The 11,803-nt window shown below is 46.0% G+C and overlaps 1 protein-coding gene across 1 annotated transcript in view; it reads right to left on the reverse strand.

The window, feature by feature from the left end:
* Nucleotides 1-11,803, reverse strand: part of LOC142576416 (E3 ubiquitin-protein ligase RNF10) — a 76,158-nt gene that overhangs the window by 16,316 nt on the left and 48,039 nt on the right. Inside the window, exons 10-12 of the mRNA XM_075686547.1 lie at nt 8,854-8,971; nt 6,749-6,850; nt 3,285-3,422 (exon numbers count right to left, since the gene is read on the reverse strand). Coding sequence (XP_075542662.1) covers nt 3,285-3,422; nt 6,749-6,850; nt 8,854-8,971 — 358 coding nt within the window. The remainder of the gene's footprint in view (nt 1-3,284; nt 3,423-6,748; nt 6,851-8,853; nt 8,972-11,803) is intronic.

Raw genomic sequence — 11,803 nt, forward strand, 5'->3', positions numbered from 1 at the left:
GATTGAGTTTTCGCCGAGACGGGAACCTGGCGTGTACTTGGACGCAGAAGTGGGCGTGGCGCTCAGCAGCGGATCAAAAAAATTTTTGACTGCTCTGGACTTCTTTCTTCTGTTTTTCTCAATGAATGTGATCGAAACCATTTGTGACAACACGAACAAGTATGCTTGGACTCACATTTTGGAAAAACCAACGCATGCTTGTTCCGACGGATCTTGGGAAGAAGTCACCCCAAGTGAAATGCTGAAGTTTATCGGACTCGTAATTTACATGGGCGTTGTCAAGGTTCCTCGGCTGAAGCTGTATTGGAATGTAGGAGATCTGTACAGCGGTCTGCTCCCACCACAGATCATGCGGCGACGCCGGTTTATAGCTCTACTCGCAATGTTGCAAGTTGCAGACTTGGACGATGTCACTCAATGTTCAAGAGGAAAGCTCCGATACATGTGGTGGCTCCTGCAGCACATGAACGAAGTGTCGGCGAATCTTTTCCAGCCACATCGCGATCTTTCGGTGGATGAGCGCATGGTGAAATCGAAAGGGCGGTCAGGCATCCGACAGTATATCAAAGATAAAGTAACAAAATGGGGCTACAAGCTGTGGGTCCTAGCTGACCCTGGCACCGGATATACTGTGCAGTTTAGTGTGCATACCGGTAAGCGTGAGCAGCCAGGGCCCCATGAGTTGGCTTTCAACGTAGTTTGCCAGCTGTATCACAAATATCTTGATCAGGGCTACAGGATCTATATGGACAATTTTTACACTTCTACGAGCCTGTTCAGTCATCTTCTCAGCCGAAAAACACTGGCTTGCGGAACCAGACGCAAGGATCGCCGAGGATTTCCTGCTGAACTGAAGGATGCACGGTGGGAAAAAAAAGCTCGACGTGGCGACATTCGATGGTTGCGCGATCAGAACATCCTGTACCTTCAGTGGAAAGACCGGCGTGTTGTCAACATGATGAGCACGGTTCATATTGCAAATGACACGGTCACCGCAAAAAGAAGGGAAAGGAGGCAAAACTCCTGGACTCAGATATCTGTAACAAAGCCTCTGCTGATCCATGATTATAATGCTGGCATGCTAGGCGTAGATAAATCGGATCAAATGATTGGATATTATAATGTTCTCATGAGAAGCGTACGGTGGTGGAAGACTCTGTTCTTCCACTGCGTCGATATTGCATGTGGGAACAGTTTCATACTCTTCCAAGCTCACCGCACATTGCACCCAGAGATTCCTGAGCTGGCACGCACCGCCGGGTTTGACCACCTAGCTTTTAGAGAAGAGCTCATTCAGCAGCTTCTGAATCTTGACGGTGCCAAGCAAGCACACACGCCTCCACCACCCGTCGCAAAACATGCACTCCACAAGCCGGAAAAAGTGGCAAAACGCAGAAACTGCAAGTTGTGCTATAAGCAGAAGAAAATCGAGCTCAAAACGAATGTCTTCTGCAGCACATGCCAAGTTCACTTGTGTTTTACGACTGCCCGGAACTGTTTCGTCGAGTGGCACAAGAACCGTGGGACCTGAGTGGCTGACCACTGGTGCAAGCTAGATTTCACACACAAAAAAAAGACAGTTGTAGATACGCGTGCCAAATTTTCACAAGCAAGAAACGAGGCATTGTAGCACATTTTGTATATCTTGAATTTTTTTTATTATGTTTTTCCACTTGTATATCCATGACTTTTCCAACTTTTTTATGTTGTCCTTTCAGTAAATCTTGAATCTGAGATTTTTTAAAAAATATTATATATCACTTTTAAGTCTAACCTTTCTTTATGCATGAAAGACCATCTAATTAGCTACATTTTGATAAACATTACAGCAATATAGCGCAATGACTATTTGTAATAAACAATAACTTTTGACACCCATCAGAATTGCCTGTTTTTTCCCCGGTCCCGAAAGAGTTAACACAAGCAATCTGGAAATGTACTTTGGCAAACCTTCCAAATTCTAGAGCTCCCATGCATGAGGCTGCAAGCCTTACATGAAGGTGTGCCTTGCACAAATAAATACCGAATTCATAGAATAAGTGAACTCCCACAATGTTGACAAAAGTAGCCCTTCGTTGATATGATCCTGTTTCATACTATTTAACAGCAACATTTGCAATCAAGAACACGGAAAATGACCCAACACAGTAACATTTCTTTTTCACCGGTTAGTATGTTCCCGGAAAGCAACATCTTTTGGCACCAACGTTCAGTAACGTCACTAAATTGCGACCGTGTGAAACATTTTCCAGCCGCTAGATCCCACGTGAACAAGAAAAGCCTCGTGATCAAACACAGAAGTCGCTCGCTGCAGCAGATTCCCCACAGTACTCGCCAGCCCGAGTCACATGAAAATATTGGTGCGTGCTCAGCTTCCTATTCTGGTAGTACCAGCAAATCTGGCAGGTTCATTACAAAGCGCATTCACAGCTTTCCTGCCAATTTTATTGCAACAAGCATCTTCATTTATCTGTCGGGCAGCTTGTGTAGCACTGTGCCGACGGAAGTGTACTGCATGCTTTTATACGCAATAACCTGAAAGCTGCAGGCTGTCTCTGCTGCAGGCAGCGTGAAGTGAGAGCCGGGTTTTGCTCTGGCAGCACTGTAGTCGTCTTCCCTCCACCGTCTTAAAACACTATGCAATCGGAAAATGACAAACCGAATCTCAGAACGCTCAAGCGTTCTGAGATTCGGTTTACTCGTTCGCATCTCGTGCTGCAATAATTCTCGTCAAGTGGGCACGTCAAAACTTCGCGCCAGAATGGCCCGCCCAAAAGATGCTGCTGACCCAGGCCAAATTCAAGAAATTATGGGGTTTTACGTGCCAAAACCACTTTCCGATTATGAGGCACGCCGTAGTGGAGGACTCCGGAGCATGACGTCTGAGCATGACGTCTGAGCATGACGATTCACAGCGGCACCGTTTGATCGCATCAATGGCACATGCTGGTGGCAGTACACCATGGACTTTCCACTTTCATACTTTAATCCCTCCCGAGTTCATCAACTGCATAAAGGTAGCAGAACCGCACACAACAAGCACAAAAGCTTACACTGTCTGCTTTCAGGAGTTCAAATAGCGATAATGATAATGTTTTACTGAAGCTTAGTTTGCATAAAGGGAGCAAGTGAGCCAAATCCTACAGCGGGCTTTTAGGGCGTCGAAAAATTTTCACTCCGTAAGGCAAACACAAAAGCATAGATGCAGTGAGAGTTGAGACCAGGAGCTGACCGTCTTCACAATGTGAAGAAGACATTGTGCACACAGCCCGTAGCACACCCACCAGTTGGTATGGAGGCCTCCGAGCCTGCCGACGATGAGTACAGGGGTGGAGAAGAGGGCACAGCTGGCGATGGCCCACTAACTGGCTCGCAAGTCGGGAAGTGGCGCACACTGTCCAGCTGGTAGCGGGCACTGCCACCTGCGCAAACAACAGCGTAAGCAACAATTCAGTGCTATAATGAAAAAAATTAAAACACTCAACATGAAGGAGACAAGACGGGCACTGTTCATGTTACGTGTTTGTTTTCCCCCTGGCACTGTATGTCAAGGCTACTCAAGCCAACCAGCCAAGTTTTCTGCCTTAACCTGTGCTTCACATTTGTAAACCATTAACAGGACCTCACTACATTTCTTCAACACTGCAAATTTTTAATCCATCGATGGAGGAAACAGACGACAGGCATCTATCTTACTAGTACTACGTGTCAGTTCTAAGTGTCCAAGCAACAAGACCATCGTCTTTATATGCAACATCTGGTCCTGTCACTTTTAACTCCCAGTATGCCAATAAGAGAAGCTTTTGCTCAGGGTCCAATGTTTTCAACATGCGGAACTTGTCTTTGTCGGGACTCTTCTTCAGTTAACGCTGGCTCCAGGCTAGAATATCCCACATTTTCTCATAGTTAATTTGTCTGCGACGCTTGCCGTGTTAGAATTTCGTAATGTTGCAGGCATATTGTACAGTAAAACCTCGTTAAACCGTTAGAGAGTAGTTTCGTTTTAAAAGTAGTAAAGTCAGATCCCTGACTCAGTGACAAACGGACCCCCGAGACAGCATGGGACAAGGACGAGCCGACCATTGAACATAATGTGTTTTGCACCCGTGTAAGTCGTACCAGCTTATTGCGTATGCATCGGTTAAAACGTAGCGTTTCAACTTTTTGTCACGCAAACACGGCAGTGTGTCGTCTCCATCGTGCGGCCCGGCAGAACAACAAGCCTCAGAGATCGGAACAACAGCCTCCAAGCGCCCTGTGCGCTTGTGCATGAAGCCACATCAACATCAACACCATTTCGACGCCGTGCCAGAGAGCGTTATGGCGTCGTGCAAGCGAGGACTGGCGTCGTTCCGAAGCTCGGATTAAAAAGACGCCGGGTGCTCAGCATAGAAGAAAAATTATACATCGTCCGTGCTATCTAACATGACACGAAGAAGTCGGCGCTGGCACGCGACAGGGATCTGCAGTTGACTACGGTGTGTGGCATTTGGAATGCGAAGAAGTTGCTCGACAGCGCTGCTGCGACCGCGAAGATATGTTGGCTATGAGGTTCAACTTTTCGCTATCGTTGCCTCTGTTGTTGCCGAAGAGTTGACTAGCGACAGTGATGAGGACGACACGAAAAGTGACAGCATGGGTGATTCAGGCCCGACAGTGGCATAAGCTGCGCGTTACGTCAGCCTCATGAATGCAATCGTTGCGACGAGAACAGGGGCGCGATAACGTAACTTTATTCCAAACAAAAAGTATTCCAAACTCCGGCACCCGGCAATGAAAAAGGCACCCCCGGGACTTCTGCAGCACTACTGCACGTGTGCACGGAGAATACGTAACGCCAACGAGGAATTTTTCCATGCGAGTGTTTGCCTAGAAGAGGGGGCTGGCTGAAAAGCTAGCATGCAGCTTCAGCAAGTATGAGGCCGCGTCGTCTTGCTAGGCTGCTGCGGCATCAAACGAAAATAACACTTTAATCGCGCAAAGTGAATAAATACTGCATGTTATTTCCCCCTTTCATCGCACTCTCTCCGAGTTCCATTTTCGACAGGTGAGTGGGCGATCTCATGCTATTTCGGTTAAACAGTACTACCGTTTAGTACGTACCTTTTCTGAGCTCTGGCCAACTACGGGTTAACGAGGTTTCACTGTATATTTAAATTTTAGGGGCCTCAGAGAAGTAAGATTCCACCCTCCACATTGTTTTAGTAGTCACATTAAGGCTGTACAACTACCGTGCCCACACTGAAACAAAGCTCCCAGCCAAAGCCCTGACAAAGGATGTCGGTGTGTTCCACAGACACCAGGCACTAATTTGAAAAAGTTTATCACCATGAGTAGGTATACTTACACCTACAGAGTATAGCTGAACCTTGCAATCACGAAATCGGCAGGAAACTCGAAAAAATTCGCTTTTGCGAGAATATTGCGGTTGCAAAATGAGATAGCACAGATAGGCAACACCTCCCAGAACGAAACTTCACCCTCAAAATTCTGTTAGCCTACTTTGGCAAGCTTGCTCGAGGACATAGAACCGTACTGCCGATAGTACAAAGTGTGCCGCCTGCATCGATCAGCAGCGGCACCACTGCCACTATTCTAGGTCAGTTGCTATCCGAGATACTATCACTTCTGCGAGATTCTCCGTAACTTGGCACCGGACACAGAGCAACAGCGCTCCAGGCATGCAGCAGCATTTTTCCAGCACACATTGTCTCCCGTAGGTGCCAACGTGTACAGTGCCAAGCATGAAAGTGATTTGTGTCTCGTATACCCGAAGGCTGTCAAACGAGATTATGGCCCCTTCGCGCAAATTTACGTACAGCACTGAATCCGCATGTAACGCCTGTCGGGTGGTGCCAAAACTAGTGTTCTTGAAGCAAGGAATGTGTATTCCTGTATAATCACTCGATCACGGCCCGATGCCATCACCGCCAGCCCAAGCGTCATAAACAATTCCACGTCGGTGGGACGTGGACTTCCTCGTTCTTGCTGTATTTTTCCTGCCGAGGTGCACATTACGCACTGCACTACGTGTGCAAAAACCGTTTTCACAGGTCGGTGGCAACAAGCTGCTGCTTCAAACGGGCAATCAACAGACAAGATTAAAAATTAAATTAAATTATGGGGTTTTACGTGCCAAAACCACCATCTGATTATGAGGCACACCGCAGTGGGGGGACTCTGGAAATTTTGACCACCCGGAGTTCTTTAACGTGCACCTAAATCTAAGTACACGGGTGTTTTTGCATTTTGCCCCCATCGAAATGCAGCCGCCGTGGCTGGAATTCCATCCCGCGACCTCATACTTAGCAGCACACCACCATAGCCACCAAGCAAACTACGGCGAGTCACAAGGAAGACGGCAGCCTTGACATGCTTCCGGTGCGATAGCTTCCGATGCTTGGTTATTTTTGTAAACAAAAATGGTGGCAACCACGCAAGTGTCATGTGGTGGTATTTTATGCAATTTTAGTGCAAAGCAATCACATTTGAGCACATTTTGGGGCCTGCTAGCCTTGCGCGAGTAGGTAATATGCGGGGTTATGTTCTGGCAAATTTTATTGATGCGGGATTGTAGTACAGCGACATTTCGTTGTGATATACGAAATGCATTGAATCCTATGGGCGTTCACCGGAGATACGAAAATATTTCATTGCCGCGGGAATTTAGTAGTCGCAGGATTTCGTTATCGCATGTTTTGACTGTATGCGCAATTAACTACTTAGAAACCGAGAAGCAGCCACTTACCGTAGCCACGCCGACGCATCTCTTCCTTTGCACGCAGTCTGTCTTGACGCTTCTCATTGCGTGCTCTCCGGGATCGCTGACGGCGGCGTTTCTCCACATCCGCTGCAGGCATGAGATGGTATACAACATTTGTTATAAATCACCCAGAGCCTAATACATCTGCGCATCATGAATCATCCAACAAAATGTTGCAAGCACAAAAACATGAAGTTCCCAGGATTAGATTGTCACTTTGTACCGACGGTGTAGAACCAGAAAAAGCATTTCAAAAATGTTCAGTTAGGAATCTAACTAATTACTAGGTGAACCTGTGCCCAGAAAGGCAAGAAATGCTCAAAACGGTAGTGAACACAGCCACCGAATCTAAACTCGTGGCTCAAGTTGATCTCGTATTTACACACACATCACCGTAGATTCTAGAGCAATTGCTTGCACTCGCAGGAAGCGCCTCGTGTGAGAAAGCAATAGCCCAATAACAGTGACCATCTGGCAAAGCAGTCACCAGCAAAAAGTAAAACGATGTGTGGTACCTGTGATGCTCAATTACCACTCACTGTTCCATTGGACGGTGCTGGATGCTGTGGTGGTGGTGCGGATAAGTTCTAATAATTGAGCGAGTAGAAAAAAAAAGCTGGCTCTTGAGACGGCGACTGTATTTGTATTTTAATTTCACCAGCTGGACACTAACTCTAAAATATAGGTGTCATTAGGACTATCGTAAACAAGCTCTAAAACTCGCCCCACAATCGAAATTTTACCAGCACCTCCTGGCATGCGTCTCTCGCCGTCGTCACATGAATGGCACCATAGAGGGCGCCCAACCACACTAGAACCCTGCAGACCAGCGCCAGACCAGCGTCACGTAATCTATTACCACATGATTTTAGCCTGAAACCTCCTAAAGCAACGTGTGCTGTCAATGAAGTGAGCTATAAGAAATACACTCACACCTCGATATAACAATGTCGGTAAAATCGACAATTTGCTTTGTTATATCAAAATTTCGTTTTATTGAAATTCAACCTTTTATGTAAATACATAGTCACTGAACGATTTTTCTTACACAGAAAGGGGCCGCAGAATTTTGCGAATTATCAGGTAATCAAAAAAAGCAAATTTGAATGAGAAAACAATTCATTATGATGAATTTGGGAGTCGGTGGCGAATGATAGTTTGATGTCACATGCGGTGACTATACGTTCTCGGCAGTACGAATTAAGCAAAGCCAGCCAAGCTTCTGCAGGCACTCCACCCCCGTGTCTGATGGTGTCGCACGCACTGGGACGATGCTATCAGGAAAAGCGCCGGCAGAGGGGAACAAATGCTTCGTCTGGTCTTGCTCCAACACGTCACTGAAACTCTCGAGATTACGTAACCTGCAGTACTAAACAAACGGGAAGACAGCTTGCATGATAGCACGCGGTCTCAGCATACCCACCCTTGCACACACGAGAGATTACCTCTAAAGCAAGGCGTGGCTGCGTGTTTGTGTACCCCCACTCCACACTACAACTGCCCCCTCGTGCGCACTTGATCACGTTACTGCAAGCTCACTCCCCTCCCTCTACTTCCCTTTGCTCGCAGGGGGAGGTGGCATTCATGCCTGAAGGCACCATCTTTGTTTCTCACCCTCACACACTTTCACTTGCACCTAAAGCACGAAGTGCGAGAGGCGCGATAGGATCTCGTTGTACTTGGACTTTGTACGGAACATGATGCGGCTTCACTTCGGGGGTCACTGCAGTTGCACTGCCGCCATTTGAGAGGCGATGAGAGGCGCGTTTCCAAGCAGCCGCTTGTAATTCAATAATTTGACAATGTGCGTCCGCGGAAGTTTCTATTTGTTGTCACGGCATTCCTTTGCTGCAGAAGCAAAATTTCGTTCTATTGAAATCGCATACAAACAAACTTTCTTATGCTGAAGTTCTAATTACGTGGCGCGTTCTGTGGACAAGAGGTTATGAAAATTTATATACTTCGTTATATCAAGAATTTTGTTATATCGAAGTTTGTTAAATTGAGGTTTAACTGTAGCTGGAAGGTATGCCAGTCAAATGTACTGTACAACCAGGGACAACCAGACAGAGACATGGTAGGGCACGCACGAGCAAAGTGGTCCAGGGTGACCTGCTTGACAACAGGTGGCGCCAGTTGCACTTCCACCACCTGGATCTCGCACGTCAGTGGCAGGTGGCGCAAGTATCGCAGCCGCCTGCGAAGCTCCTGCAGCAACACAAGGCAGGCCCCAGTTCTAAACTCTTCCCACAACAGAGGAAAGTACGGCTTCACAGTGGCAAGTTGCACAATGGCCTGCATTTTCAACCAATAAAGCAATGATCTTTATTCAACAGCTTGACATCATTTGGGCGATTGATGCAGAGCCTGTTGTTGAAGGCACAACTGGGTCTGTGTCCCAGAAGCCCTGCGTACAGTGCAAAATGCAATTCTGTAAATCTATCGAAATTATTTGAAGCTATTCAAATGAGGATTTTGTACTCACTGCTCCTTGTTTTAACTCTAATCCTACAACAGAAATAAAGTTATTGAAGTCCGCATTGCTTAGCAAAGCCCTTTGGCTAACCCGGTTTGACAGACAGTGAAATCAATCCCTGCACCAGCAGCAGCTTGCTTCTATATGATGGTAAAATGCACATACGATTTCTTTTTTTCTTCTAAACAAATCCACCTAGCAAGGATGCCAAGTGTTTTACTGCCAGATGTGAACCAACAAACGTGATCTTGCAGCAAAATTAGAGCAAAATTGAAGCAGTGGTCATTAAAAATGTTTTAAAAATGCAGGCCTTTTGACATACCGTACTTACTCTCATAATGAGTGCGCTTTTTTTTTTTTCCTGAAAAAGGCGCACAATGTTTGGGGGTCCATTTTTTATGCAGCGTAAAAATTCCTAGTGATATTTTTTTTTTTTCTGCGGCAGTCTCTGAAGAGTAGGAGACGCACAGTACGATTCAGCGTCTGATACGGCACTACAGCACGGCAAAACACTTCGGATCCAGTTGCCATTCCAGAGCATCAGACGCCGTATTGGATGAGAAATCGTTTCGTGTGTCTCCTACTTTTGTGGCATGCCAGGCACCCACTTCAGCTCTATGGTGAGGCATGGCCCTCACACGGAGGCTGACAATTGCAGCTCGAGTTTTCTGGCTGTGCATGATCTCTGGGATTATTTTTGTAGCAACAAAAGCCAGCGCTGTTGTTTTCACAATGCATTTATTTCTTCACAGATGCTTCACTAATGTTCATCTATTTCTTGACACAGTGACTTTCGCCACTGCTCAGGCTCAATTCGGCAGCACACATGTGCATACTAATGTCCTTCATGTCATTAATGGCACTAGATATCCATGCGAGTTTAAAAAGCCATTCACAACAATGCTCGAAGGCACTGCCCGCCACACACTCAGAATTCAAATCCGACAAGCTTTGTTTTTTTAGCTTTGGGCTGGCAAGTTAGAGGTATGGCCCTGACTGATATAGAGTGCAGTTCACTTATAATGACATGACATATAATATGTTGGTTATAACAATGAGTTGACTCAAGGATATCAACTCATGCATTAGGGCTACGAGAAGAAAAAAAAAACACTATATTTACTTGCATAATGATCGCACTTTTTTTTAACTGAGTAATTGTTCTGCAAAATAAATTATTTTTCAACCCGCTGCTGTGGGATGACAACAGGTCAATAAACAGGTGGCTACCATTGTAACAGTGCAGGACATCAAAACAAAAAATGGCAGCCAACGGAGCAAGCCGAACGCAATTCTTTTTCTTCTCGCGAGTATGTTACGTGCATTCAAACAGTTTCTTCCGTATCAGTAATGAATAATATCATTAATATCGGCAAGTCTGCAGCACTAACGTAGCCATGTCCACTTTGAGGGGACAGAAACAGAGATGGGCACGCTCAGCTGCCAGTAATAGAATAGAAACACATGGGGGGCACACTGCAAAAAACTGCAACATTTGTCTTCACTACAATCCTAATACGGCAAGTTTCTGCTAAGAGTGGGCAAATATCTTGGCTGCCTTACAAGCGCCGGCGTATGAATAGGGTACATTTCAAACATATCAACGTAAACGTTGCTACTGTCATTGCCGCTCGCGATTTGTTGCATGCCCACGAGTGCAGACGAGAGGAATCGAAAGGTGCCTTTTTTGTTGTTGTTGACCACAACTATTATAAAGCCTACAAATAAAGCCAAAGCAAGTATGGTTGCATATTTTTTTTCTTGGAAGTGCAGAAAGTGATGAAAGGAATGAAATGGGCATCTGCTTCAGAATCTGTTTGGTGCATGCAGACAACAGCTTAAGTCTTGAGGAATCATTCAAATAGCATTTTACAGATGGTAAACACGATCATCATCAGCTTGACTAGGCACAAAACATATCGCTGCGGCAAGTTCGGGGCACGATCATTACGTGAAAAAAAAATGTAATTTTGACAACAAAAATTCAGGGGTACAATCATTACGCGAGTGCCATCATTATGCAAGTAAATACTGTATATAATGTATTATTCGTCAGACGTAATGATCAAAATAGTCGGGACATTTGTATTGCCAAGTTAAACGAATGATAACAAGATGGGGCGAAAAGTTTGCCTACAAGAGTTCATATCTGCCGCCATTACAATGCAGCATGTCCTGCCCGCACGCCAATTGCAAAAGCCACGGAGCGCATCACGAGTTGGAGCAGCGTGCCACAAGATGGCACCAGCGGCTTCACGTTACCTTCACCTGCGATCGTGCTCTAGTGCTCTACACATTCAAAGATAGGGAGAGAAAAAAAAAAGAGGAAAGCGGCACCCGTCCTTTCTGCACTCTCTCAGTGAGCAGGGAAGTGCGCCACGGAATCAGCCCCAAAGAAGATAGTGCTGAAGAGAAGAGGATGGCGTGGACAAAGCACAAAGCTGTGTCGCTTGAGACGAAGCTGCAAATTTTGCTACACTCAAAGAAGTACGAGTTCGCACAAAAGCACAGCGATCGTGACAGCTACATCCAGGGGCCACACCAACACGATGGAAGCCACCGAG

Source organism: Dermacentor variabilis, chromosome 3 (assembly GCF_050947875.1).
Source record: "Dermacentor variabilis isolate Ectoservices chromosome 3, ASM5094787v1, whole genome shotgun sequence".
In the NCBI taxonomy this organism is placed as follows: Eukaryota; Metazoa; Arthropoda; class Arachnida; order Ixodida; family Ixodidae; genus Dermacentor; species Dermacentor variabilis.